At 33.4% G+C, this 27,146-nt stretch overlaps 2 protein-coding genes across 4 annotated transcripts in view; both read right to left on the bottom strand.

The window, feature by feature from the left end:
* The window catches only part of LOC131846393 (calcium uptake protein 3, mitochondrial), an 89,245-nt gene extending 67,046 nt beyond the window's left edge, over positions 1-22,199 (bottom strand). For both annotated transcript variants that reach the window (XM_059195670.1, XM_059195671.1), the window contains exon 1: positions 21,988-22,199. In XM_059195670.1, the coding sequence (XP_059051653.1) occupies positions 21,988-22,194 (207 nt within the window). In that variant the 5' untranslated portion in view covers positions 22,195-22,199. The remainder of the gene's footprint in view (positions 1-21,987) is intronic.
* A 2,322-nt stretch (positions 22,200-24,521) lies between these two features.
* On the bottom strand, positions 24,522-26,322 carry LOC131846530 (uncharacterized). 2 transcript variants are annotated; one of them, XM_059195863.1, is made up of 2 exons: positions 25,799-26,322; positions 24,522-25,235 (listed from the first exon to the last, which is right to left on the bottom strand). In XM_059195863.1, exons 1-2 carry the CDS (start codon positions 26,156-26,158, stop codon positions 24,678-24,680), a joined length of 918 nt encoding a protein of 305 aa, XP_059051846.1. In that variant the 5' UTR covers positions 26,159-26,322; the 3' UTR covers positions 24,522-24,677. The 2 variants fall into 2 exon arrangements, with proteins under 2 accessions (XP_059051846.1, XP_059051847.1); XM_059195864.1 differs by having other exon boundaries at positions 25,874-26,322.
* Positions 26,323-27,146: the final 824 nt, after the last annotated feature.

Below are 27,146 nucleotides of genomic sequence, written 5' to 3'. Positions count from 1 at the left end.
TGTGACAGTGCCGATGAATGTGAGAAGATGTTTGTTTTTTTATACTATATTCTGTTATTTATAAAGGCTGTATCGAAAAGAGTTTAATTAATGCAGTCCAACTTTATTCACATGGAACTCTGAATATTTTCTACTATGTTCCCAAACTTCTACGGCCTCGGTGGTCTAGTGGTTGCGCCTTACTTCCGACGGTCGCGGGTTTCTTCCTCGCACAGTACGAACATTTGTATTCATGAGTATGATTAAACAATCATATGGTATCGTATCCAAACCTAAGGAATATAAAGTTTTAACCTCGGCTCAGGCTCTCATAATTTCGAATCCCGTTTGAATAAGATGTAGGATCTATCGGAGGGGTGATAAAAATGGCTGCATGAAATACAATGAAATTTTCACAGAAATTGTTGTTAAATATGAGTCAAGATATTAACTAAGAAGGAAAATAACATGCATACATAATATACATAGAAAACACCCAGACCGATACAAAGAATCAGACTCTTTAGTGCAAATGTTTGCACCGTACGAGGAATCGAACCCGCGACTCTCGGAAGAAATCGGTGTGCTTAACCGCTAGACCACCGAGGCCGTCATATATAAAGTTAAGGAAGATATAATACTGATATTTTTTATTGTTACAGGTCTGCTTGTACACGGGGGTCCCGATACACTAACGTGGACATGACAGATGTGCGCGTGACCACATGTCCGCCATTGTCTTATGCGCGCGCGCATCTCGAACGGCTGTGATCTAGAATTCTGTTTTTTATATGGAAGTTATGATTTATCGGTTTACATTTTATATTTATTTATGTTCTTAACCGGGTCTTAACACGAATAATTTTATGGTGAATAAAGGAATTTACTTCTCTCGGCGTTTCGACTAGGTTGTACTGGCCGTGGTGACCTTCATTTACCATAAAATTAGTCGTGTTAAGACTCGGTTAACAATACAAATAATGTGCATTAAATACTAAAGTTAAAATAGTACATCTATCTACGTATTTAAGTAAATCTATGTATCTATTATACTTACAAGGGTTAGCTTATGACTAGATTTCGCTGCTGTGTGAATTTCTATTGTTCCGGACTATATTAGATCCATGTAAACATTGTAACAAAGAACATTCTATATATTTCATATATTTCAATATATATCTAAGGAATACTAACAGGTAAGTATATGCATTTATAAACAAAGATCAACATCAACAATGACAAACACATAGAATCCAATAGTGTCTGTTACGAAACTCCTCAGAAACGACTATACCGATTTTTATCAAACTTTGTGTGCACATCGGGTATATCAGAGAATCGGTCAACATTTATTTCATACCTATCAATGATAAGGGTGACCCATCCCTATTTTTTTTTTTATTACGCTTTAGCAATTATAAATAAAACGATTTTAAAAATAGAAAATATATATACAATAAGTTCTCACCCTTCTACCAGCTATCCCCTATTTTTTAATAGCGGATAGCTTATATATCAAAACGTTTAAAGGGTTAACTAGGTAGTTAATCTATAATATTGTCCAATAATAATATAAGTTCAAATAATACAGTGAGTAGATACTCTGTCATCCTATTAGAGTCCACTACTAAAATGGTCAAAGCGGAACACATATACAGAACTAGTGTCCATCTGTCTGTCCGTCTATCGCGGCTCCTAATTGACATGGTGCGCTGATTGTCTGTCGTTATATATGTTGTAATTGATGGAATTAAGTAATATTTATTGCATTATATATTATTATTTATATCTATATATAAAAATGAATCCCTATTTCCTTTTGTCATGGCATCACGCGTGATCGACTGGACCGATTTCGCTAATTATTTTTTGCTGTTTGCTACTGTCAGGAGCATCTTATGAAAGAAAAAATTTAAAAGTTGGGAGGATTTTTTTTTATTAATTATACCAATGTTAATAAAACATTATATAATAGTTAAAACAGGGCGACGTTGGTCGAGTCAGCTAGTTAACGCCTTAATTATAAAAAGTTTTATAAAAAGCATTTGTATTTAGGTTTATTTAGCTATATTTATTGAATAGACGTTTTTTTAGAGTTAACAATATATACTAAAAATGTAATAAATTTAGACTGTTATTAGTGTGTACATCAGCGGAAAATCAATTGTATATAATATATAAGTATAAATTGATATCTGCAGATCATTTTACTATCTACTAGCTAGCCACCCTGGCTTCGCACATGTGTTATCCATATAAACCTTCCTCTTGAATCACTCTATCTACTGTTAAGAACTGCATTAGAATCTGTTGCGTAGAGTGTTATGTTTATAGTATCTGTTCGCTAAAGGAACTTCATTTTATACTATGTAATGATACTAATGTTATTACTATATTTCACATGCACTAAGCTACATAACTATTATATAAAACTCTACCTACCTCATCTATTTTCTAAGTCGGTAAAAAACTTGAAATAACAATATTTTGACTCAACATAGTCTAATAATAATATTTCGAAAGTTCTCGAAGATCGAACAATGTAACACTAAAAGGGAACGATAGAAAAGAATCGATTGTACTTGACAATAAGAATAAAGAGGCATATGTGATCTATTGTACCATAAGATCGATAGTTTTCCAATAAATCACACTGCTACGGTTGAATAATGTCTTTTCGGCGCCATATCGTTCAGTTATCAGGTGCGTTTGTTATAAATTAAACAAGGAATAGACAAGTTGTAGAGCATATATATATATAAATATAACCACCATGATTTTAAACCACTACAGGTATTTTTATAAAGTACAATAACGCGTGGGAACGATTGCAACAGGGATCATTCAAATCTGTTCGTATTTAACGAAGATATAATGTAAAATTCATACTAAAGACAATATATTCATAATAATAATCTCAGGACAATTCAAACAGCGCCATCTAGACTCAAGTTAAGCTAGAGATAAAGCTTGTATTATGGGTATTATGGATAAGTGATACATGATAAAAAAAGTATCGATGTATTTATTAGATCGATATATAGATTTTTTTTCGTAAATACATACATATTATACATAGAAAACACCCAGATTATTAAGATCTAGGTAAGCAAGATACTAACAATCTGTAGGTTCTACAATTACCACCACAATGCTTGATTGGCTCTGCCCGGTTGATCTCCCTGCGGCGGCAGTACTAGTTCCTATAAGTACGTGTCTATGAAGTGAGAACTAGTTAATCCATACATTTAATGTCGATATGAAAGTCCCATAACTTTCATCTGCGAGAATTTGCATGTTATCATTACTTAGGTATCTGGTCGTAGGTCTGGTCCAGTTGTGGAATTAATTGGATCGTTTATTTGTTGAAGATCAGCTTCATCGGTACCTAATCAGTGCTTGCTGATTTGAAATGAGTTTCAATCAATGTCAATGACACTGATGCACATATTAGTCAATTTTTGAGCGGGAAAATCGTGACCAAATACCTGCCATATTTGCTAAAGAGCAAAGCGGGAAAAGTGTTTAATTGCTATCAAATCGAATAGCCGATTAAAACACAATTTTAAAAAAGTAAAAAAAAATACAGAATTTTTATTTAAATTAATACTATAGGATATGCTATTCTCAATATTGTGTTGTGTATATTCTCAAAACATAGTTAGCGGAATATTCTTTTTTCAACTATAAAAATCTATATTATTATCGAGTAACATTAGCACAATGTTAGTTACCATAGGGAGTATGGTAACGAACATTGTGACACGAGAATTTGTTAGCCGAAACGGCTTGACCGATTTTTATGAAATTTTATGCATATTCAGTAGATCTGAGAATCGGCTACTATCTATTTTTTAAACCCCTAAGTGAAGTGTTGACCACCTCTACATTTGTTTTTATTTTTTGGACAATTTTTTTTTAACGTGACTTTCAAAATTACATTCAATCCTCAATTGTCACTCTTCTACTATCAACCCCTATTTTTTAATAGCCATTTTAATTTATATGGTAAAACAACGTTTGTGGGGTCCGCTAGTTATATACCATAATGATTATATTTTCGCCGCGCAAAAGCAGAGCTGGTTACGAATTAATTACTATACACAGTTATATATGTAGTAGTAAACTATATAGGTATGAAATAAGATTCGATGTGAATTTAATTGATACTGGCTCAATATATATGTACCTAGTGGCCAGATGGACTTAGAATAATCTGCACTTAAGTCCATTCGAACTACAGTAAATCACCGGTTGAGAAACATTTAATATGGTTTTAAAACAAAAAGATCGGTTCATTACCACGCAAATCTAGTTATGTAACCGGGATATCTTCGGCATCTATCGGGCGCCGACAGACGACCAATCATATCGTATCTGTGATCTTGATTGAGATTTATTAGACAGATCTACTGAGCCGGCGAGCTCTATATAAATCAGTCCTCTATAACTTCGACAAAATTCTAATCACATCACTAGTTCCACACCTTTAAGGTTTTCGTCTTATTGTTAAAACGATAAGGTTGAAAATTAAATGACTTTATTACAGATAAGGGCATAATGTGGTTGTGAATCGGTAACAGATCATAGCGTTCCGTTTATGAACCGTATCGTTTGATGATTTGTTTTGATCATTAGTTAACGCTTCTTTATACTTACTCTGATTTCTTAAGTGTACTTGGCGGTAACAAAGTAAAATGGCTGACAAATGCCAGTGGCACCTTTGATCAATCTATACAAATAAATCAAATTAGGAGATTTTTACTAAATACATACGAAAGTTAAATTTAAAATATAAATAAATTTTCTGTCTGTCTATATGTTTGTTCTTGCTAATCTATGAAACCGCTGGATCTATTCTGTCGGTAATTTCACTCGCAGACAGCGAATGTTATAAGGAGTAACTTAGGCTACTTTTATATAAGAATTTTTCTTTATTTTAACACGATACCATCTCGCGAGTGAGACAGAGGTCTATGTACTAAGACTACCTCGGTAAAATTAAATTAAAACTAATATTTCCTGTATAGGTTTAGTATTGAACAATGTCGTATTATAATGAAGAAAACGCCCTACACATCACTTATTATGTTTAAGTCTAAACACTTTGCCACTAAATGCTCTATTTTTCCATTGACAGCCATAAATTAATTACACATTACAAGCAAATATAAACCTTATGACCTTGCCCAAAGGTTTAAATTAGAATATAACGGTTTAGGGTTATCTATAGGGGTTGGTTGCGTGGTGATCGGCTAACAAGATGGTTATCTTTTAACAATGCGTGTGGCGTAGACGCAGGTTGATGTGTTCGAAATTTGACCTATCGATGTATGAACTGTATTGGTATTCTGTAAGCGTTCTATCAACTCATTTCACTCATCGCTTCACTCAAAGCTAGTGCCTTAATTTTATATTCGACAAGTGATATGAGTTTACCACTTGTCAAATATAAAGTTCCTACTGAGCTACCGAGTTTGGCTATATTTCCCAAAAAATCCCTAGTGCCTGTTTTACGTCTATCCCGCTCTCAAGCGTGTCGCACTGCAGTCGATAGTCGATATCGAGTTTTACAGAAAACCAATGTACAATGTCACCGCGGATTCCCCTTTCGAATTCGTAAGTGTTGCTTACAGAATAACTCAACTGATCTAACAATTGGGATGACGGTTACGAACGAGATAAGAGAATTATTCTTTTGTACATTATTTCCAACGTGTACGTATAGATCACTGATTTATCTGTAAGTAAACATTATTCTATTGAAAATATTTCATTTTACATCTACACACGGTATTGGATAATATTCAAACACCACTATCTACTATACTGTATATAGACGTCATACTTATGAACGGAAACTTATTTTTTTTAGTTATTACTAGCTGTGCTCGCGACTTTCTTCGCAAGGAATAGACGACGAATGAGGAATTTCCATTTCATCCCCTATTTTACTTTACCCCCTTAAGGGTAAAATTCTTACAAACTTTGAACTGATAATCAAAAGTTTATAAAATAAGTTTCAAGCTTTAAAAATGACAATACTTCCATAAAACGTTTCATCTCACCTTTCAACCCCTTACAACCCTTTCTTTGCATTAAAAAGTACCCTATGACCTTTCTCAGGGTCTAGACTATACTAAATTTTATTCCAATCGGTGCAGTAGTTTTGGCGTGAAAGCGAGACAGACAGAGTTACTTTCGCATTTATAATATTAGTAAGAAAGTAAGGATTCTTTATTGCACTTTAACCAAAAAAAAATATAAAAGAAAACAAAATATTTAAAGTCTTATTTGGTCTTATCGCTTAAGAGATCTCTTCCTTTAGGTAAAGGAAAAAAGACAGAAGGTGGTGGATGGCGCATGATGGAATGAAAACAGATTATTAATTGGTAAGATGGAAAGGTGCTCCTGCGCTAACGGCAAGCACCAGTAGAGGATGATAGGCTGAACACGAAGTCAGGTCAGTTAGCCGATCGTGGTAAATTCTCCAGGAATAAAAACAATGGTTTCCAGGTGGGTGGACCACATGATGTCGACCTGTTTCCCGTGTACCTACTACAAATTGCTAGCAAATAGTGACCCATCTTTAACAATGCCTATCTCCCTTAATCCATCTAGACCGTTACATACAATCATACTCATGAATACAAATGTTTGTGCCGTGCGAGGAATCGAAACCCCGACCATCGGAAGTAAAGCGGTGTACTAAACCACTAGACCACCGAGGCCGGCAAATTTCAATTTGATTACTTATGATATTATTTTAGCTTAAGTTGTTATAGCCTGTACAGATGTATCTGAGATAATTTATGTCTGAAAACACTCAATGAAATTCAAATTCAAAATCAAAAATCATTTATTCATGTAGGACATTTTAGCCGCTTATGAACGCTTATGTCAAATTTAAAGCGTGTTTATATAAGCCGTTTCAAAAATATTGCCATATGAAATGCCTCTATTGATAGAGGCATTTTATATGACAAATATTTTTTTTATTCTAATTTAATTTGAACAATTTAGTTCAAATATCACACAGGCAACAAAAGGCTACTCTGTTAACTCCCGCCGTGTCAAGAATATGTTTACCCTCGACGGCCCTAACAGATTTGTTTCAACGACCAACACGATCCATTGTACGCGCCATTACACCTTTTTTTTTAATTCCAACTTTATAACATCACAATTCGAACTCTATACAGGTAGAGATAGAGTACATATTTGTGAATGGTGATTATAATCACGACATTCTCGAGCGGTCGAACAGTAACACGAATTATGTAGTCGCCATGTATTCCAGTTGATTGAAAAATTCCAAAAGGGGATTATTTCCAACTGTTTGTTGGTGACATTGAGGGTTGATTCCCTTGCGATTTATGTTATGGTACTTCTATTTCCGGTGTGAATGTCCTTCTTGATTTCTCTGGTTCATAATAAGAATATAAATACTTTTACTTGGCGTCCAAAAATATGTCTTATATTTAAAATTCTCGTGTCACAATATTAGTTACCATACTCCTGCGAAACGGTTTGACCGATTTTGATATATTATATTCGGTAGGACTGAGAAACGGCTACTATTAATCATTTATATCCCTACGTGATAAGTGTGGTGATTGTCCACCCCTAACATTTATATACCTTCTGGGTTGAGTGATTTCTAGCATTTTCTAGATTTTTGAAAATTTCTGGCACGGTTGATAAGATTCATCGCCACTTTTCTATTTCCGCGATATACTAACTAACGACCAAGGTACACCAGCATATCGTAGTACACACAATTTGTCATATACAGAATAAACAGCATCAAATTAGCCATTTATTAATTTAGTAAAATTTTTTAAAACCCAATTTCAATTTTAAGAATTAACATATGCTAAGTACCCTTACACATTACAAAAAGAATCACCAAAATCACTTTAGCTTTACTGAAGACGTCAATTAATACACACAAAAAAACCATCCGTCAAATAAAAAGACACTATACTATCGGCCCACTTGTTTGGATAATAAGTTTCCACAAACGCATTAATTTTATAACACTTTTTGCGAGGCAACGAAACTAGATCTATAATTTAATACCAATTAGCTATAAAAGGTAGCTTTATACGGTTAAAACCACGTAATTTATCAAATAAATAGGCAGCTAGGAATGCTAACAGTGAAGACTTAGAGATAAGAGAATCAGGATTTGCAGTCGCCACCTAGCCGGCTCGATTTCTACGTAAGTCAGGTAGTGCAACCACTTCTCGAGTACAGTGGTTGGGAATTTGTTGATTGCTCTGTATATGGTTTATCTCTGACATACATATGTACACTAGCTCTTGTATTTCCGACATATAGGAATTCCTTCATGTATTTTTGAGTTATGTAATAATATTCTTGGACAGGAGAGAACGGAATTGTTATATGGAATAATAACCCAATTGCTAACAATGTATCAAGTCAGGTTGACCTCCACGCGGTTCCCCCTGGAAACCACGTGGTAAATTGTCACTTGCCAAGATGGTCTAACTGACCAGACTTAACGCTCATTTCACATTGGTGCCCCTTCAACTGATTTAATACATAGATACATTTTTTTCTAAATACATCTCTTTCTCTCTCTATTCCTAGCTATATATCTCATGTGGTGGTTGTGTCAGTTATCCTTTTTCTTTTAATCCACTTTATCCTGCCCCGGATATCATCCTCAGACCTCGCACTCTATCATGTCCCTAGCAACTACATCTTCACATCCTTGGCATCTTGCTTTTGCCTATTAGACTGGGGACGGATACATACATAATAGAAATAGAAGACACCAATACAAACAAACATTCTTGTGAATACAAATGTTTGTACTGTGCTTGATTGAACTTGTGACCATCGGAAATAAAGAGGTATGATAAACCGCTAGATCACGTGGCAATTACACAATGCAATATTATGTCATTTAACAAAAAACTTTAGGTGTTATTTTACGGAAGTTCATTTCATTACCCTTGGTAAATGTTATTTATCGCTAGTCTATTTCATTACCATTGGTAAAAGGTAGCGGAATTAAACAAAATAATAATAATAAGAAATCCACTATATTGGATACGTGCTCAATAGTTAGGAAATTTTTAAACAGTCCAGTAAACAATGTCTAAAAATTCAATTGTGTGAACATGTGACTTGGTGATATAAGCCCGTCCTTGTGATCACTATAAAACAACCGATATTTATATTGTGAAACGGTGGAAATAATAATAAACTCTTTATTGTGCACATAGAAGAAATACAATAAGAAAAAAAAAAACAATAATATCCATTAAGTTAATATGAATTTGGAAAAAAGAAAAACAGTTCGTCCCTAAATAAATAGTATCACAGGATTTCGGGTCACATCTAAGCCAATTTAGTAATTGTCCTTCGGGAACTCGAAAACTGGCAGTAATGGGAAAGCGGCCACTTAGCGGCAGACGTCAGGCAATCAATTACTGTGTATTAGGCTAATCGAGCGGAGCTCCGAGTTAACTGTGAGAGACGGACGGACAGTGTCCATGGGTGGTTGATAAGATGGATTATATTAGGCTGCCACAACACATTAGGCGAGAAAGTAATCTATAATAAAATTGTAGTGAATAATTCCTTATTGTTAAATAAAAATTACTGTATGTGATATATATTTTTATATATATATATCACATATCGGTCCAGCCAGATTTTGATGGGACTTTTTTTGGCAGGTATCTGATGTAATAAGGAGTAACTTAGGCTACTTTTATTTTAGAAAAATAAAGTTATATACCACGCGTGTACAGCTAGTCTATAATAAAATTGTAGTTAATAATTCCTTATTTTTAAATAAAAATTACTGTATGTGATATATTTTTTTTTTCTCTTTATTTTTTTTTTGGGATTATTGTGCACAAAATGTGACGATGACAATCCTATCGTATCTATACCAAATAACAAAAATAAACTAAAACACAACTAAAAAACTTAAACTAATATGATACCATCCAGTACAAATGTCTGTCGGTCTGTTTGTTCCGGCTAATCTCTGAAACGGCTGGACCGATTTTAACGGGACTGTTTTTGGCAGGTAGCTGATGTAATAGGGAGTAACTTAGGCTACTTTTATTTTAGAAAAATAAACTTAAATTCCACGCGGACGAAGTCGCGGGTGCAGCTAGTCGTAAATACTAATAGATATGATAAATGCTAAATGTTTAAAGTCTACCTAAGTTCTAAAAAGTATTATTATAAATATATTAAGCAATAGATAATGATTCAAGAGGAAGGTTTATATGTATAAAATATGTACAGCCATGTTTTATATATATAAACTTATGAATCACTATCTATTACTGTGTAAAGCAGGATCGGGTACCTAGTAACTAATATAAACGTAGAGAGTGTGTCTAAGGAGGAGTCATAATATCATATAAGTCATATTGTGCTATTTTGCTAATTTTGTTTTGCCTAATTTTAATTATCGTATATTTTATACTAAAAATATCTACACGTCTGTTATCACAAAAGCAGACGACGTCGTGGGTAATAGTTAGTTTCATACAAATGTTTGCACCGTATGAGGAATCGAACCCGTAACCTTAGGAAGTAAAGCGTTGTGTTAAACCGCTAAACCACCAATGCCGTCAAAGAGTAGTATCACTATAATTCTAAATTAAAATTCTTGTCACTTACAAAAGAGTGAGTACCATTGCTATTCATAGAGATCAAATCTAACAAATATACATATAACGTAGTATACAGACGAAAAAGCGTCGAATATCGATAATTTCTATTTCGAAGTCTAAATAACGAAGACACTAGAGATAAATGTTAAATAACTAACCTCTTGAATTCCAGCAAAAAGGAGTACACTAAAACTAAACCCAAGCAGGTGTACAAAGTATTTATATACATATTGAGAAAGTCATACATCCACCGTTTTGTTTTTTACAGCCGCTGAACATGTTTCACAGTTTACTACTTTTTTCTTGTCGAAGAAACACAATCCCCTCCTTGACAGCATCCATTTTTTACTATGTGTACAGTTAAATAACTCGATTCTTATTCGAATCGACTTTAAATATATATTAGTAAATATTCTAGACATTTTACCCCGTGCTTATTTATCCAAAACTTAATTTATACTTAAAGGACACGTTCTGTGTCTAAAGTTTGTAATTTTTTTACTATCCTTACCGTCCAGTTCGGCTCGCCACGTCAGGTGAGAGGTACTGCCAAGAAGCTCAAGTGGTACATTTTCTAATAAACAAAATTAAACAAAGCTTAAACCTACTGTGGTATATAATATGAAATAATTTATTATAAATATTTAAATACATTTTATTTTGTTTTATATATATGTTTAACCAATAAAATTGATGTACAATCGGCAAAAATAATGAAATACATAATAGAAACACCGACACTTAAAAAAGTATATTCTATATTATATATATAATATATACTTCTATATTATTCTATTGGCTATAACTACGTTAAGTCTAATCTTTGACAATTGGTCGAGCTTCTAAAGTCTTAAAAAGTGCCGACAATGATTCGTTTTTTAAACTCACTAGAATCTCGAATTGAAACCAACTAATAGATAATTCACTAGCATCTCGAATACAACTAATAGGTAATACAATGTTCGAAGTAAACTCACTCACATAAAAAATAAATAGTACGGGCGGTCGTTCGTAACAAAACACTCAATAGCTTGCGATAATATCAGATGCACGATTAAAAGTAAATCAGACGACGGTATTCACGGATGAGCCCTAAATTGTAGCAACCCCTCAATAAATGATTCCATATTGTCCCTCTGCCCATTAGTGGAGGGTGCTTCGAGGAATGGACCACCAACGTCGTACTAGTTTTGTGGTCAGTTGGTTTTTTGTCAAATTGTTTATGGCGTGTATTGTTTGATGATATAATGATGTAATTTGTTGTCTGCTTTATTCATAAAAAGGGTTATTCATTCACACTTGACGAGGGGATGCGTAGCTACCGATCATTGTACGGGGCCCTATGTCGAAAACGATGATCACTTATGAAGAGGTGGTCGAAAAATTCTTTTTAAAAGTTTAACTATACATGAATGTTGTCAGTGTTAACATTATATACTGCAGTTATATGTAAACTGAATTTAAAGGTGTTTTCAGTTTGTATAAGTTGTACTTTCAGAAACGTTGATTGAAATTATGTTCATGGTCAACATGTTTATGGGAATTATTTATTTAGGTCATTTATTTTCTAGTAGCTGTGCCTGCGGTTTCTACCGCATGAAATAACACATAGACTATGAAAGTCTATGTGTTATTTTTACATACAAGCTATTTCATTGTAAAGTTTCATCAATATCCGTTCTTTGTCCGTTAGTCTTTGTGTGAAACCATCCATCCATCTATCCAAGAGGATTGTTAGTAATGTGGACGAAGAATAACCCTGAAAAAAGATAAGCCTATCGCCAGCAATGTACAATATCAGATTGACCTACACGCGGTTCCCGCAAGAAACCATTGTGATAAATTCCTGGTAAATTTACCACGATGGGTTAACTGTCCTGACCTCATGATCACCTTATCCATCTTCCACTGGTGCCCCGCAAGCGTAAACCGTTAGCGCAGGCGACAAGAACAAACCACTATCTATTTTAAAAGAAACTGATCCACTGCGTTTGCGTGTATTTTGTGAATCTGTGGCGTTTATGTTTTGCGTAAAGACTGCAGACGTGCTGTTTTATTGTATTCTTCATTGTTAATTATTATACTTGATTCTAAATACATATTATACCTGTAACTAACATGTAATACATTATACTACATAAATACCCAAGTATTAACACTAGTTCCTAGCAGATGTATGCAAATTACGTTCAAGGAACAATGCAGAAACCATTGGGGAAGCCCCATACTCAGTACGTGATCACTGTCACTTTGTCCCATACTCTTTGTTGGCAGATCGTGATTGGAATTGGACCACAAACATTAGGTATACAGGGTGGTGTTTAAACGGCGGCTTGCTGGCGACATTGAGGACGTTACGCTGTTTGTTTATAAATGTATTCAGGTGACTAAATACATTAAGGATTCTAATTGTATTATATTATAAGCTGTTTATCGTATCTGCTTCGCTTAATAAAAAAAAAATTGACTACTTTTCCTCTGTAAAACGATTACGACGGCCTTAGTGGTCTAGCGGTTTAGCACAGGGTTCTAGTTTCTAGGGTTCGATTGTACGCACGGTACAAATATTTGAATTCATGAGTATGGTTGTTTGGTCTGGGTGTTTTCTATGTACATTATGTATGTAGTAGTGGTTCCCCCTAGAAACTATCACGATAAATTCATGGTGAATTTACCACGATGGGCACACTAACCTGACCTCATACTCATGTTACCATCCCCCGATGATGCCCCGCCAGCGTAAATCATTAGCACAGATGGGTGCACTATTCCATTATCATTCATAAGAAAAAAACTGTCAGTCATTCCAGTGATGATTAATCATTGAAAATCATTATCAATAGACCACAACCAGCTGAAGGAATAACAAGTAACTGGGACCTTATATATTGAATACAAATACGCCTACGATACGTGATCATCGTCATTTTGATGATGATTCATAAGAGATGATTAAACTAGAACAACCATCGCATTGATGACGCAAAGGTCAAGTGATGATTGAAACGATGTCTACGTGACAATGATCAGAAGTTATGTACAGCTTAAATGATTCTATTGATTAGAGCTCGGTAGAGTGATGAGCTAAGATTATTTTTTCTGATTACTCTAATGCTGTTGGACGCAGCTGGCCTTTACAGCTTCACTGGACGATAGGGTCGAGTGCCGATGTCGCTCCAAACGCGGAAGGACTTATGGAGCGACTGAAGGCCAACTCTCGCCTGACGGATACGACTTTAGTCTGAGGGCACCGATAAGGGTACGAATATTGGCTTAGGTCGTCGTAATATCGATCCCTGTTTGAATTGGACGGGGGATCGATCAGAGGTTGAGCTAAGATCTAGCAATAAAGAAAACTCATCCTCATCTTATAAGCAGTTCAAGAGGATAAAAAAAAACAAAATTGTTATCAAAGACAATTTCATCTTACTCGTTTGCTTCTTCCTTATACTATTTATTTGGGGTCAGCATAATATGGTTTTCTCTTCCATTCATTCCTGTTCGCAGTCCTCTAGTTATTTACTCCCTTTCTTCTCATATCATCTTTCACAAAGTTCATCCATCTCTTTTTTGGCCTTTCACTTCCTACATTCATATATTCCTTAAAATATTTATTTTATAATTTCGTTTTACTATTATTAAAAATATGAAAGTTACTAATAACGTCTAATACGTTGATAAAGACATAAAACATTCTTTCTCATATTATATCTTTCATATATAGGCAGAGTTACATTTTTTTATATAGTATGTATAAGTATATATAGACAATTAGTATACCAATATGTAAGTTGTAATGTCTTGTTCAGTAGTATATAATAGGCACATTGATTTTAGAAGAAAATGTAAAATGTATAATTGTACGTATGTGTTATTTGACCGATGATTATCTAATTTCTTTAGTACATATATGTAATTGAATTCTGTCGGCTGTTTCCAGTCATTAAAAGATATATCTAAAAACAGAGTTTGAAACTTTTTCTCGGCTCTTAATAATATAAACACCTTAAACTTTTTAGATTCTTCAACATATTTATTTGTTTAACTTAAGCTAAATAGATAGCCAACATTTGTGTTCCTGAAACAGTTTAAAAATGTCCTTCAGGGTTGTATTAGGAGCTTGTATCCTTAAATTGAACTATAAGGAAAATAAACACTTCATGTAGAGTCATGCCATCATCCGTATGATTCACGCTATTGTTGAATTTAGTTCTAATCGATTTGTAGGCAACATACCACCTAATTCTGGTTATAACAGGAAGACCACGAATGAATTATTTATATAGGCCTTTGTAACACGCAAGCTGTCCCGGATTCACTCGGATGCAATAAATAACCTAAGGGAATTTGTATTTCAATTTAATTGATTAGGAACATGTCCATTTCTCTGTTTTAGGGGAAACAATATTAATACAAGAAACTTAACGTTCATAAGTTGCCAAAAAGGGCTAAAATATCTACATGAATAAATGATTCTTGATTGGTTGATTTAATTATACACAAACCTAAATATTCTTTAATTACAAACTGATTAAAAATTATATAAAAACTCTCATGTTTAACAATTTATAAAAAGGAATACACAATAAGCTGTTTTCCTTTTTATAAATTTATTAAAAATTAAGAGGTTTTTTTAATGGAATATAGCTCTCGCTGAACTATATACGCTAGTGTGACACTACGTGACGTACAGGATGACAGCCAGGTCAGATAGCCAATCGTGGCAAATGCACCAGAAGTTAATGTAAATGAAAAGAAAAGCTATCTAATTTTTTTTATACTGCGATGGTGACAAACTAGCATATGGCCTATCTGATAGTAAATAACCGTAGCCTATAGACGCCTGAAACACAAGGGCCATCACGTGCCCGTTGCTGACCTTTAAGAAACCTTAATATACCCTTCATGAAAAACCCTATTAATTACAATAATACAGTGTTGGGATGACCTAGTAAGCATAGCAATTCCTGTGTTTTGCCGTGGTTGCGAAACATTGCTTGCGCATTTCCGTAACTCTGACAAAAGGTTAAGAGAAGGAACAACTTGGGGTGATTAGCCGGTAAGTGTCTGGCAGAACCCATCTACCTCCCCCGGGGCAGGCGGATCTCCATGAGGATTTTCACCAAGTTAAAAAAAGGTACATTTATTTGAGGTCGGCGTGGTATGCTTTATTATTTTTTTTTAGTATTTGGTCCATGACCTATGCGAAATATTTAATCAATCAAGATCACGGCGACCCGTTTACAAAAATGCTCAAGATTCTACAATAAAACAAAAATGGGACCACAACCAACCGTTCCATCAAATATGACATTTAGTAGATAGTGTTATTCGATACAGTATCTGTAGGGTTGCCGATTCTCGAAAGAACCAACCAGGGAGAATTTTATGTAAGTACTAGCTGACCCTGCAAACGTTGTTTTGCCATAAAAATTTAGGTACTAATATCGCTTAAAAATATGTCCAAAGAATAAAAAAAAATGTTTAGAGTTTATGTTAGTAGCCGATTCTCACACCTGATAAATATGCATATACAATTTCATAAAAATCGGTCAAGCCGATTCGGAGGAGTATGGTAACTAACATTGAGACATGAGAATTTTATATATAAGATAAGAATTATGTCGAGGCGGGTCATCATTAAAAAAAATCATTAATTAATGTTTAAGTTTCATTAATTTTCGAGCAGCATCTAATAATTGTCGATTATTCATCATATAATCATAAAAAGTGTTAAGTTTTTACATGAAAAATTGAAATTTGTTAGTACGAATCGTAACTTTGTTTTTACTAAATAAATAGTTCTTAATTTGGTTTCTTTCCTTGATGATGATGGACATGCTGAATACGCGCTCGCATGAAGCTCTAAAGATAGGAATGGAAAGAACAAACGTTACCATTTTGTCCAATTCATTACAGGCATTTCTTGACAGCAGGAGATCAGATATCAGATAGCAGGTTAGCTCACCGTTTTACTTCCGGTGGTCGCAGGTTGGATTCCTCGCACGGTGCAAACATTTGTATTCATGAGTATGATTGTTTGTATCGGTCTGGATATTTTCTATATATATTATGTATGTATCTACAAAAAAATATCTAAGTATTTATATCAGTTCTTTAGGACCTATAACACAACACTCTGCTAACCATGGAACTAGGTAGCGCTGTGTTAATTGTCCTCGGTAATTTTTGATTATTTGTCTGTCTTCTTTAGAATAACCGGAGAAATCATTCCACTCCGGGTGGGCGGGAGGTTTACCATTATTACAGTAGTCTCCAGGTTGGCAACCCTAAGTATAGGACAAGTGCAGCGAGCGAAATAGATGCGATCAAGATACGCCAATACGATTAAAACGTTTACTTTATAACAAGTTGATAACATTTTGCGATAAGCTTTATAAAAAAACTGTAATATAAACCATTGGTATTAATAGTGACGTTGTGGCCTGGTGGTTTACTACGCCGAATTATAACAACTAGTAGTGAGTTTAATTGGAATGAGTTGAAAATTTGGAATTGAAATTCAAATTTGTTTGATTTCAGTGTCTAATCTCACTATTCACATTCTCATCCCGAAACTCACCATGCAAGTTGCTTAGCGCCTGAAATAGTTAAGAATGTTGTATCCTTTAGTAATACTATAATATTATCAAAATCAAAATCAAAAATAGCTTTATTCATGTGGGTCCATCACAGACACTTATGACAATATACTTATTAAATACTAATTTAATTATTATATTAACATTATTTAATATCTTACATATAAAATTCTCGTGTCACAGTTTTCGTTCCCATACTCCTCCGAAACGGCTTGACCGATTCTTATGAAATTTTGTGAGCGTATTGAGTAGGTCTGAGAATTGGCCAACATCTATTTTTCATCCCCCTAAATGTTATGGGTAGTCCACCCCTAATTTTTTTTTTATTTTAAGGCAAAACAACGTTTGCCGGGACAGCTAGTTATAATTACACTAGTTACACACAAATATTAAATGAAATGTGGTTATTTTGTACAGAAACAATCTAACTGGACTAATTCCAACAAAATTAATATACTCCATCCTATTTCAATATTTAAGTTATTTTATTTAAATTTTTATTAAAGATGTACCTTTACATTTTATTTGTTTTGTATTGGGTGACACGCGCGCCATCGTCTGCATCACACTTATTACATTTATCATTAAACAGCCAGTCGACTTTTTAAAAAGTCTACCTGGGCAAAACTAATACTCGTATAAGATATAAATAAAATGCCCAACTTAATATTCGAACTTCGCTCTATTTTTGCAAAGTATTTTTTTTATGCATGACAATATAATGATGCACCGGCCTGCGCTAACGCTATACGCTGGGCATCAGTGGTGGATGATAAAATTAGCATGATCTCAGGTTAGTTAGCCCATTTTGGTAAATGGCAATTTACCACGATGGTTTCCCATCAGGTTAGTTAACCCATCTTGGGGCAATTTACCACGATGGTTTCCAGGGTGAACCGCGTGTAGGTCAACCTGACATGGTACATTGCTAGCAATGGGGTTATTAGTCTATTACTAACAATCCCCTTCCTGCTTAAAGTATTTGTCACCTCAAGTAATGCATTGAATTCCACTAACAGTAATATTTCTCCTGTCTTATTAATCGCTGCCACCCCACGAACTCATTAACTCATTTAACACGTGTTAACTAAAAAAACACGACGACAAATCCTACCGAGATACGAGACACAATTATTCTTATATGTTAAGAAGTAAGGTAGCCATATGTTATGAAATGTTAGGATATTTTAATAAACTTCTTAAATGAAAACATCTATTGTAACAAATATCTTCTTCTGTTTGAAAATAATTTCTCAAATCTTACCCCAGTAATAATTATTGGAAGAAGAAAGAGAGTCTTAAACTTTAAAGTTTTTCATTACATTATTTTTCATCATGACAACAAAATATTATGTATTATACGGACGTTTAACAAGAATCGATTGAACCGTTAAATATTTGGTTTGGAATATGTGTCTATAGCATCATTTTCTGAGCAAATATTTAACGGAGTCCTTGTCAAAAGGCGTAACTATAAAACTTACAACATAATTATAAGTTCGTTTTTATGATTTATTTTTAATCATCCCTTTATATTGTTTCCCTTTAACAGCTTACTTAGATCTACATTTGTCCGTAGACTATCTCCAAATGATGGTCACAATATCGTTCGAGGCGTGAATTGATAGCTGTCATTAATATGACGTAGGCATGATCTTTATTTGAAGTCAGCCGACCGCTTGAATACGGGTGGTGGATTGGTTTTAAATAGAGTGGCACTATCCCCATGGGAAAATATTTTTTAAGTAAAACTTCTATAAAGACAATATTAGTATGTTCAGTCTCGAAAAAGAGTTACCATCCGTTGGAATAGCATACAAGCTGATGGTCCACCTGATTTTAAATGGCATCGCTGTATAGATGAACATCACTACAGATATCACATCATCATGAGTCACCCAAGGTCCTCAGGCACTGCCAATTTGTAGGACCTCTGTAATTTCACTGTCACGTATCACTATTGAAGCAAAGCAAGCATGGCGACAGAAATGTGTGAGAAATATAACCCACGCATATTACTTTGTACCTTGGCAATTACAGCATAAGTATTTAAGTCCTGCCTTGAGTAACTCGACGAAAAAAATGGCGAGCAAAATCGATCTTCGTAGGTCGCAGTGTAGGTCTACACGCCTAAAATATCTAGTAATATGGGCTATTATTAGATAGAATTCCTTAATAAAAAGAGAAATGTCCTGTCTATCCGTCGTCTAGTAGGTGTCCTCAGGATAAAATGTGTTTATTTTTTTAAACAAGTTTGTGAGTTTTGATGTTCGAAGTAAACTCCGGTATTACAGATCCGATTTTCATAATTCTTTTTGTATTAGATAGCTCATTTATCGGCGAATGTTACACGCTATATAACATCACAATACGACCAATAGAAGCGGAGCTATAATGAAATATGTTACAAAACGGAGAAAATAAAGTTACGAGAATTCAACATACAAAAATGTGTACTCCTTAACAGTAAATCAGTTCAAAATGTTACTAGTTATTGCATAATACAGAACGTCTCCTCAATTAAACCGTTATGCAATGCTCTTGGAATTCGGCACCAAAAAAGGATATATTAGACCATTTAGTGCTACATGTAGTACTTCCGATGATATTTTAAAAAGATAACAAATAGATGAAAAATTATCATGTTTTAACACTTTTATGGTACTTTGTACTCGAAGGTTGGTCGATCAGAGGTCAGATGTTAGGTTAACATATATGGTAGATTTTAGCAAATTGATCATTAACATATACTTTATTTATATACTCTTTATTTCATCAGTTGTATTAAAGAATCATAATTAGCTGAGTAAGATAAAAAGCGGTCTTATCTCTTATGCAATCTCTTCCAGATAACCTTTGGGTAGAGGAGAAAAAACAAATGGTATATCCATGTTTATATAAAGTTAGACGAATTATAATTGTATATCAAAATTTTTTGTATTGATGATATTGGTACACCCTCTTGCGCTAACGGTATACGCTGGTGGTACACCAGTAGATGATGATAAAATAAAGACGAGGTCAGTTTAGTTGTCAGATCATGACCTTTTTTTAATCATTCATTTATCATGATGGTAACACAGGAATTTATCATGATGGTAATGTAATGTAAATTGGACTCTATTTTCCGCAATCAACCTCTCTTCTGTGCCTTTGTGCGTGTAGAGTCGAAACTACTAGAGTAGCCAGCTAAGCTCCTCCCAAAAGCGCAGAAGTGTCCTGGTGTCTTCTAACATGTACAGTCCACTTTTCTAACGATCACCTGTGCTAAAGGTTTATGCTGGGGAGACTCCAATGGAGAATAATAAGGTGAGCATGAGATCAGGTGTCGGTCATGTTAAATTCACCAAGAATTCAAAGGAGACCCACATGGAGGTGAAACTGACTAATTGGCCCCTTGTTAGCAATGTACCATTGCTAACAAGGGGCCAATTAGTCCACAAAACTAAAAATCCATCTCCTGCTAATGTGTTGAATATAATATAGGATGGACTTTATTTTTCATATTCAGATCACATTTGGACTGTTATGTATGCTTCTATATCCAGATAATTATGGTCCCCATAATCTCTGTTTTGTAATGCCTGTAAATTTTTTTTTTTAATACATTATTTGTTAATAAATTAAATTATTTAAATTCTATTCTATAATTGTCTTACTGACTTGAAGTTATAACATAACTTAAAGTTTCCACAATAATTTCTTATTTAATACAGTTAATTGGTTCTTAACATATTGAATGGGAATTTCACACAGTAACTATTTCATGGAAGTAAAACATTCTAAATAAACTATTTGATTATTGATATAGACAATGTAACTGTTATGAGTAAACTCGGCACTACTCAGTAAATTTTGGATATGATAAGGCAACTTAACTTAGTACCAGCCAACAAAGGTATAACATGAATGATTTTAAATAGTAAATAAAGGTTTATACTTGTCTTGATAGTTTAGAATAGATTGTATGAACAATGCTACTATATAATGTCGGTAGATACTATGCATTCATAGAAAATTATATAATAATTCCTTATTGCACACTAAACAAAAGTACTAAAAGGAGGCTCCATGAATGTGTTTAACAATAGACACTCTTATAGCTTAAAGCAATCTCTTACAGACAACCTCGCAGATAGCAGCTTCGGACAGTGAATAAGTTGTGCACTATACAAAAATAAAATACCAATACAAAATATTTAGAAACACAAAGTTACATTAATACAATCATAAGATTGTTTGCCATCCCAGTTAAGTCCACTCATGAATAAATATGAAATAACCAATTCACCTTTAGGAAATTAGACAGCAACCTTTTCTGCTTTCCGGTAGTAATATTTTCAGGAATATCTATACTGCGGGAGGCAATATAAATTTAAAAAAATAGGTTATTATTCTATAGGTTTATACTGAAAAATAATGCCAGTTTTTATAAAAGGATAAATCATGAAGTATACTACTCTGCTACTAGTAAATACATAGTATTTGTAGTCTAGTTTGTATTTCGAGTATCTTAAATCATTCGTGGTTTTGTAAGCACAACTCGTTAAACGTCAAATGCGGTGCTATTTATAAACAAGAACGGCGACTGCGCGATTTACGTTTTTCATGACATAACTAAAGGACTATATCCAGTTTTATAGGGGAAAAAATATACATTTGCTGTATTAGAGCATATATATACAGTTTTAAGTACATATTAATAGTAATAATATAAATAAATAACATTAAAGTACCTTTGCTTTGAGAGCGTAGACTGTGTTGATCTTTCCAAAGTTTTTTACAGTGTAGTACACTAATCCACCGGCGAATACACAAGCACATAATGAAACACTTTTGAAACTATTATTTTTTAAATTCACATTACTAAAACTACGCGTAAAAACTGAGGAATTTTGTAATTTTCTTATTAATTTACTAGGTGTACGACTTAACGTGGCCATGTTGGTAGAACAGCTGTTTGACATGTGCGAGCGAGAGATCAACACGGGATGGAGACAGATAGACTGTTAATGCGCATGCGTGCTTTTTAACCAACTCTAAAAATAAGAACAGAATAAAAGTTAAAAAATTGCAGTGGCATTTATTTACGTATTAATAATTCTAATGCGTTGAGTTAGAGAATTAAAGACATTTCATACAAATGGTATAAGAATGTTACTAAATAAACTGTCATTATATATCGTATACAAAGAAAAACATATTCCACTTCGGAAATATCACAAGGGGCGAGGGGGTGTACTAAGACATTACGTGTATTTATGTTTTCGTCAAGAGCACGATTTCTAATGAAAAGCAAAGTAGGTATAGTGTGACCTTGAATTTTCTAGAATAAAATTTGACTATACTTTATACATGTATATAAATAAAATATTCTAATAATTTTAAGATTCTTTCTACTAACTTTGATACTACTGAATGAACTAACGTACTTAAGGGGTTTTATGCAAATTAGTTTCTTTTTATTTTATATTATTGGCGGTACATTACTTATCACAGGAAAACCAAAGCATACATACATAATTCGATGAATTATGTACTGAAAACATAATAAAAATAATTCCAGTAATTTTGTAACATACACAAAAGCTATTTAGGTGGGTGTATAAATTTTCTTTAATTACCTAAATAAAAATAGTAACTACTTTGACTTATTGATTCAGGAGAAGCAAATTCTATATTGGCTAACACCGAATAATATTGTGTCAATTTATACCTACATTGTAATTAAATTACACAAGCTGTAACTTTAGATTGAAAACTGAATTTTAATTTTACCACAGATAAGATAACATTATTTAGGCAAATTGTGGTTGACTCAACTACAGATCTAGTATGGGGTATTTAGACTGACTTCTTCCTCATATAGTTGTCCTCACTGGTGCCGCACAGCGTCTATTACTCAATCTCTATTCAATTGGCGGGCACAGTAGTCTAGCGGTTAAGGACACCGCGTTACTTCCGATGGTCGCGGGTTCGATTCCTCGCGCGACACAAATATGATTGTTTGTGTCGGTCTGGATGTTTTCTATGTACGTATTTACGAAAAAAATCTATGTATTTGTATCAGTTATCTAGTACCCATAACACAAGTTTTAGCTAGTTTACCTTGGGTCTAGATGACGTTGTGTGAGTTGTGCTGAGATTATTATTATTATTATTAATTGCATCTGCGATTAGGAAAGTGAAGATAGGTCCATAGACCATTTGGATATTTTAGAGGATAGGTTTCATGACTGAAAGAGTCTATTTTTCTATTAGTAAATAACTATGATTGTTTTTAAAGTAGAAATAAAAATATTTAAAGAATAATATATTTATTTTTTGGAATATTCAAACTTATTACAATGTACTTACAAACTCACGGCCGTGGCGTCAAATTAAAAATAAGGTGAAGTGAATGTGAATGAATTGATATTGTTGATATAACATACCAAGTACCATATTATGATGTAATCAGTAGCTCATAGGCTATGGTAACCATTTACCATCAGATGGGCCGTCAGATACTTGTTTGTCACCACTGTAGTATATAAAAAAAGTAGTATTGATAACTAGTGGAAAGCCCCAATCTTGTTGAATTTTGTATATTTTACATTTTTAACATATCATTTTAGGACAATATAATTGAAACAGTGTTAAGAGTTTCTCATAGTATAATAGGTATGGCAGAATCCACTTTCCCTTTCTAACATTAATATAGATTTTTAATACCACTGGTTGTAATTATTAACAATTAAACTACAATCTAAGATGGTCAAGACTAGCAATATCTTCATTAGTTGTTAAAAATTTAAAACCTAATTTATTTCTTAATAATAAATCAAAGAGAAGGCTTTGTCAATAATTTATCAAGAGTACTGATAAACATTTATATTTCATTATTTATATTATTAACTGTGTCTCAACATGAATAATTTTATGGCAAATAAAGGTATTTACCTCTCTCGACATTTCGACTAGTTTGCAAATACCGTGGTGGTAAACCTTTATTTGTCATAAAATTATTTCCGTTAAGACCCAATTTATAATATAAATAATGTATATTGAACACAAAAGTTTAAAAATATACTCTATAGTCTATAGTGTTTATATTTCATTATAACTATTTTGCCAATTCCATTTTGTCTATTAAAACATAGTGATTACTTTCTTAGTAAATCACAGTCATTAGTCTATGACTAACTAGAAGGGACTGAAATAATTTTTTAACTTCTGAATGATGTGTACGGACTTACAACAGCAATAATTGGAATATTGTATCAAATAAATATAATGTACATTACCACAATACAGAGTTACTCCAAATACTTTTTTGAAATAAATAAGAGCCAATATTCTTCTCCCACCCCATAAAAAATTTAGAATACAGATGAAGAACTAAAATATTTAAAAGTTATAATTAGAATACAAATACATGTTTAGCCTAAGCCTGCTCTTCGATACTTTGGTTTATTTGATTTGGTATGTTGTCTTGCTCAATCACCTGCTCATCTTGTATATTATTTATTAAACTCGTTTCAGCTTCAGAATCTTGTATTGAATACATCAGAACTTTCTTTACCGAATTGGCATCATCGTACATGCCATACTCGGCTTGCCACAACATTGTCGTTATCAACTGCTGTAAATTACCACGGGTGTGTGGCGTTTTGAATTTTCTTAATTTATTCGCCACATAATCTCCAAACACAGTATACTCATCCCTATAACTTGTACCATCCATGACCACATGTCTCTTCTCATTCTTCGCTGGCCTGTATGGCACTTTCCTTGGTGGAGTTCGTACCTCCCTTTTTATTTTTTTATATAAAAGTTTTTTACGCTTCGGTTCGTATGTGGTCTGGTACTGGTCATCTTCTAACCACTCCTCATCGGGGTTGTTGATACCGGAACCTTCATGTAGCTGCCTCACTAAGTTAAAGGTAGCCTCCGACTCTTCATTTCTGTCATTATCAACATCTGATTCTTCCAGTACATCTATCTGCAATAATAAACTGTATTTAGTGATTGTTACTCTATTTCGTTGTGCTAAGATATCTTTCCGAGTGAGTGGTAGATTGAACAAAGAATAACTATTCATAAGTGCTTAAATTTAAATTCATTTTAATATAGAACATTACTATTTCTATTTCTTTTACACTTCTCAGATTTGGGTGGTAGTGTGAAAATGTACAAGTTAGATATCACTATGTGTACTTAAATGGGATATTGAAATAACAGCAAAAATTTTGTGACTATAGTAAAACAATACAAGCAGATCTGTGTATCTATTGTTAATAAGTCTTAAAATAACCACTGATTCAAAGCATATCCTATGTGGCGGGAAGTACTTTATAACTGGAGTCAGATTTTTCCATTCTGAGGCAAAGTAGCACAATATGAAACAGATTTATTTATAGGACATTTTATTTGCTACTTATTAACGTCAAATTTATTAAATCCTATTCATAATCGATGGTAGATTTTGTTTACTAACTAATTAATCATATATAAAATGTATTATGACATTATCAACATTTTATAACCTATACAGAAGATAAGTACCCTTTGTATTTCAATTTTTGGCATTCCTTCTTCTGACGAATCTCTTGGATTATCAACTGATATTGAATAACGTACATTTTTGTCTTTGTAGGCCGTCGAATATTTTTTCCGTTTTGGCGTAACCGTCGAATGATTGGATTCATCGTCCTCAATCCGAAAATTACTGTCGTCCAAAGTTTGATTTTGTGCCAATTCCCACTGTAGTGAATGTTTGTTTTTCAAATGTACTCGCAAGTTTGTTGTGTTACCGAAAAATTTATATTCAACATCGCACAATTTACACAACACCGCAATACATCTCTTATTGTCATTCTCAATACGATCGAAAAATCGCCACACGATCGACGAACACTTCTTCATAATGATCAAGTATCGATTATCACAGTATAACTTGATCAATCCCCCTGCATTTCTCTTTGTAGAACGATTTGACGCTTATCGAATCGACAACACGAGTTGATTTTATAACAAAATGGCGATCGAATGGTAGATGGACTAAACATCGAGCGAACTCGTACGAGCTGCGGAGCGAGTGCGACTTCACTCGATAACGCGATGACGTCTGAACGTAATATCAGATTATGAATAAATCGTCTATAATATATAATACCATCTCTATGCAGACACGATAAGATTGAAAATGCATTAATATAAAAATCTTACTTGTGTCTATTTGTCACGTTCGCACGTATCATAATATTAATTTAGCTGTCCCTTTTTTTTTTGTTACCGACATTATGAATAAAACTAAAATTGTATTATGATTCTAGCATAGAACACTGATTTAGGTTGTATAAATATAATCCAGTTCACTTGTATATATATACGCATATATACATATAGTACAAATTTGATAATATATATAAAAACTGTTCTGAACGCAACGCTAACAAACACGAATGGTGGGAACAACAAATAAAGCAATGAAACGTAATTCATATGAGTATACTTTATTAATAAATTAACTGAACTCTATTTGTCTTTTAATTGTTCACAATAATAAGTTTTGTTTGTAAATTCTCTCGCAGTAGTGGTAATTATTAGTTAGGTAAAATTATCTATGATGCATAGTGTTGCCAGCAGATAAATAAAAAATCCCTTTTTTTGAAACTAACCAATCCAGAGATTGTAGATTATTTTTGCTATATTATTATTTTAGGACGTCGGGGTTTGCATTTGGTTTGCTTTTGTTTTCCTTGCATATGTGGTGGATGGTGGTGGTGTGGTATTAAATGTTTTTATATCTTTGGATAAGTGAAACAAACAAACAAAATGATGTGATAGATTAGGTGTCCTAGTGGTTAAAACTCTCATGTTTTTGACTAGTCTTTTGCTCCCTTCGATCAAC

This window comes from Achroia grisella, unplaced genomic scaffold (genome assembly GCF_030625045.1).
Source record: "Achroia grisella isolate CSIRO2021 unplaced genomic scaffold, CSIRO_AGI_Agris_v1 utg511, whole genome shotgun sequence".
In the NCBI taxonomy this organism is placed as follows: domain Eukaryota; kingdom Metazoa; phylum Arthropoda; class Insecta; order Lepidoptera; family Pyralidae; genus Achroia; species Achroia grisella.
This window is presented reverse-complemented; position numbering and strand designations above follow the sequence as displayed.

Bases quoted from the DNA above. Each gene is read 5' to 3' on its own strand.
- LOC131846530 (XM_059195863.1), bottom strand. From the start codon at position 26,158: ATGAAGAAGTGTTCGTCGATCGTGTGGCGATTTTTCGATCGTATTGAG. The intron at 25,236-25,798 runs GTACTTATCTTC...TTATTATTGCAG, and splicing joins CAAAAATTGAAATACAAAGG to ATAGATGTACTGGAAGAATC.